This window comes from Galeopterus variegatus, unplaced genomic scaffold, assembly GCF_000696425.1.
Source record: "Galeopterus variegatus unplaced genomic scaffold, G_variegatus-3.0.2 Scaffold5666, whole genome shotgun sequence".
In the NCBI taxonomy this organism is placed as follows: Eukaryota; Metazoa; Chordata; class Mammalia; order Dermoptera; family Cynocephalidae; genus Galeopterus; species Galeopterus variegatus.
In genome coordinates, this window is record NW_007731777.1 from 59,629 (window position 1) to 61,539 (window position 1,911).

Consider the following 1,911-nt stretch of genomic DNA (forward strand, 5'->3'; position numbering starts at 1 on the left):
AGCTACAAAGAAAAGACAATATTTTAAGAAATTAATTGTTTCAGTTCTACAAATACAATTGAAAAATCAAACCAAACTAACAAGTCAACAGACATAAAATCAATAGACATAAACGGTAAAGCAAATTCAGCCAGGTAATTTCCCCTAATATACTATTTTGACTAATTAAAATAATCATCCTATATTTGATTGCTTGGGTCAAGAAAAGCTAAAGAGACACCATTAAGGAAATTCAGTTCTTATATTAGGATTTTAGAATTCCCTAAATACAGTTGACCCTTGAACAAAACGGGTTTGAAATGCATGGGTCCACTTATACTTGGATTTTTTTCAATATACTGGAAAATGTTTTAGAGATTTGTGACAATTTGAAAAAACTCACAGATGAACCACATAGCCTAGAAATGTAGAAAAAATTAAGAAAAGATTAGGTATGTCACGAATGCATAAAATATATTTAGATACTAGCTATTTTATCTTTTTTTTTTGGCAGCTGGCTGGATTTTTATCATTTACTACCACAAAATACATACAAATCTATTATAAAAAGTTAATTTATCAAAACTTATGCACACACAGACCATACATGGTGCTATTTGCAGTCGAAAGAAATGTAAATGAATGTAAAGATGCAGTATTAAATCATAACTGCATAAAATTAACTGTAGTACCTACTGTACTAGTATAATAATTTCTCAGCCACTTCCTGTTGCTGTTGCGGTGAAGTCAAGTGTTCAGAGTATCCGCTTAAAATGCCATGTCAGGCTAATCATCTCAGTGTGGGCAGTTCATCTCTCCAGTAAATTGCATACTGCAGTAAAAAGTGACTTCTTGTGGTTCTTGTGCATTTTTCAACGTGTTTAGTACAATACTGTACACCTTGAATAACACCATGGGACATATGAAGTGTCACTAGTGATGCTGGAAGTGCTCTCAAGAAGCAAAGAAAAGTCATGATATTACAAGAAAAAATGAATTGCTTCATATGTGACATAGACTGAGGTCAGCAGCTGTGGTTGCCCACAATTTCAAGATAAATTAATCCAGCATAAAGACGATTCCAAAAAAAAAAAAAGTAAATTCATGAAGCCATCACTTCAGCTATGCCAGCAGGCATATGTATATACATATAACATATTACATATAAAAATGTGTTGAGTGTTTATGTTATCAGTAGGCTGTTCGTAGTTCAGTGCTGGAGGAGTCAAAAGTTATAAGCAGATTTTTGACTGGGGGGCGGTTGGGGGTGCTCCCAACCCCTGTGTTGTTCATGAGTCAACTGTATTTTAAAACTGCAGTGAAACTTGTCATTAAATATCCATGTAAAAAGCAACAATAAGGAATGCTAAATGTTGAGACCTCTAAATCTACACATTTTAAATTTGACATAAATAATTTTTATCAAGAAAATCAAAGTTTCCTTTTAGTTAGGTAAACACATGAATGTACCAGCCTGATGTATGAGGAGGGTACTTTAAAAAGTTCATGGAAAAATGGAATTAAAGGTAATACAAATCTTTCCATGAACTTTTTGAAACCCCTTTGTATTTGCTTATGTTTCAAAAGTATTTTGACATAATTCAACTAATAAACCAAAAAAGAATTTATATAGTTTTTTCTCATCAGTGTACAATAAATTATCTGACTTGGAACTTACTTTCAGGAATCAATGATTCTTCGTCTTTTTTCTTAGACTCCTTCTTACCCCAAAACCCACTAAACCAGCCTCCACGTTTCTCGCCTGTGTCAGCACACTTTTTCTTTAGTTTTTGTCCAGACCGTATCACCTAAAAAATAAAAATTTAAAAATTTAATTGAATAAATAATGCCCTCTTTATTTTCAGGTGTAGCTAAATAAGAACAATAGTTAATATTTTTAACACTACATTAGATTTAAACAGTCAAAAAAAA

General features: G+C 32.1%; 1 protein-coding gene across 1 annotated transcript in view; it reads right to left on the reverse strand.

Annotated features, from left to right (window-relative positions):
• Positions 1 to 1,911, reverse strand: part of LOC103605231 (vacuolar protein sorting-associated protein 13C-like) — a gene marked incomplete at its 3' end in the record, with an annotated part of 138,950 nt that overhangs the window by 58,026 nt on the left and 79,013 nt on the right. The window contains exon 15 of the mRNA XM_008589816.1: positions 1,658 to 1,787. Coding sequence (XP_008588038.1) covers positions 1,658 to 1,787 — 130 coding nt within the window. The remainder of the gene's footprint in view (positions 1 to 1,657; positions 1,788 to 1,911) is intronic.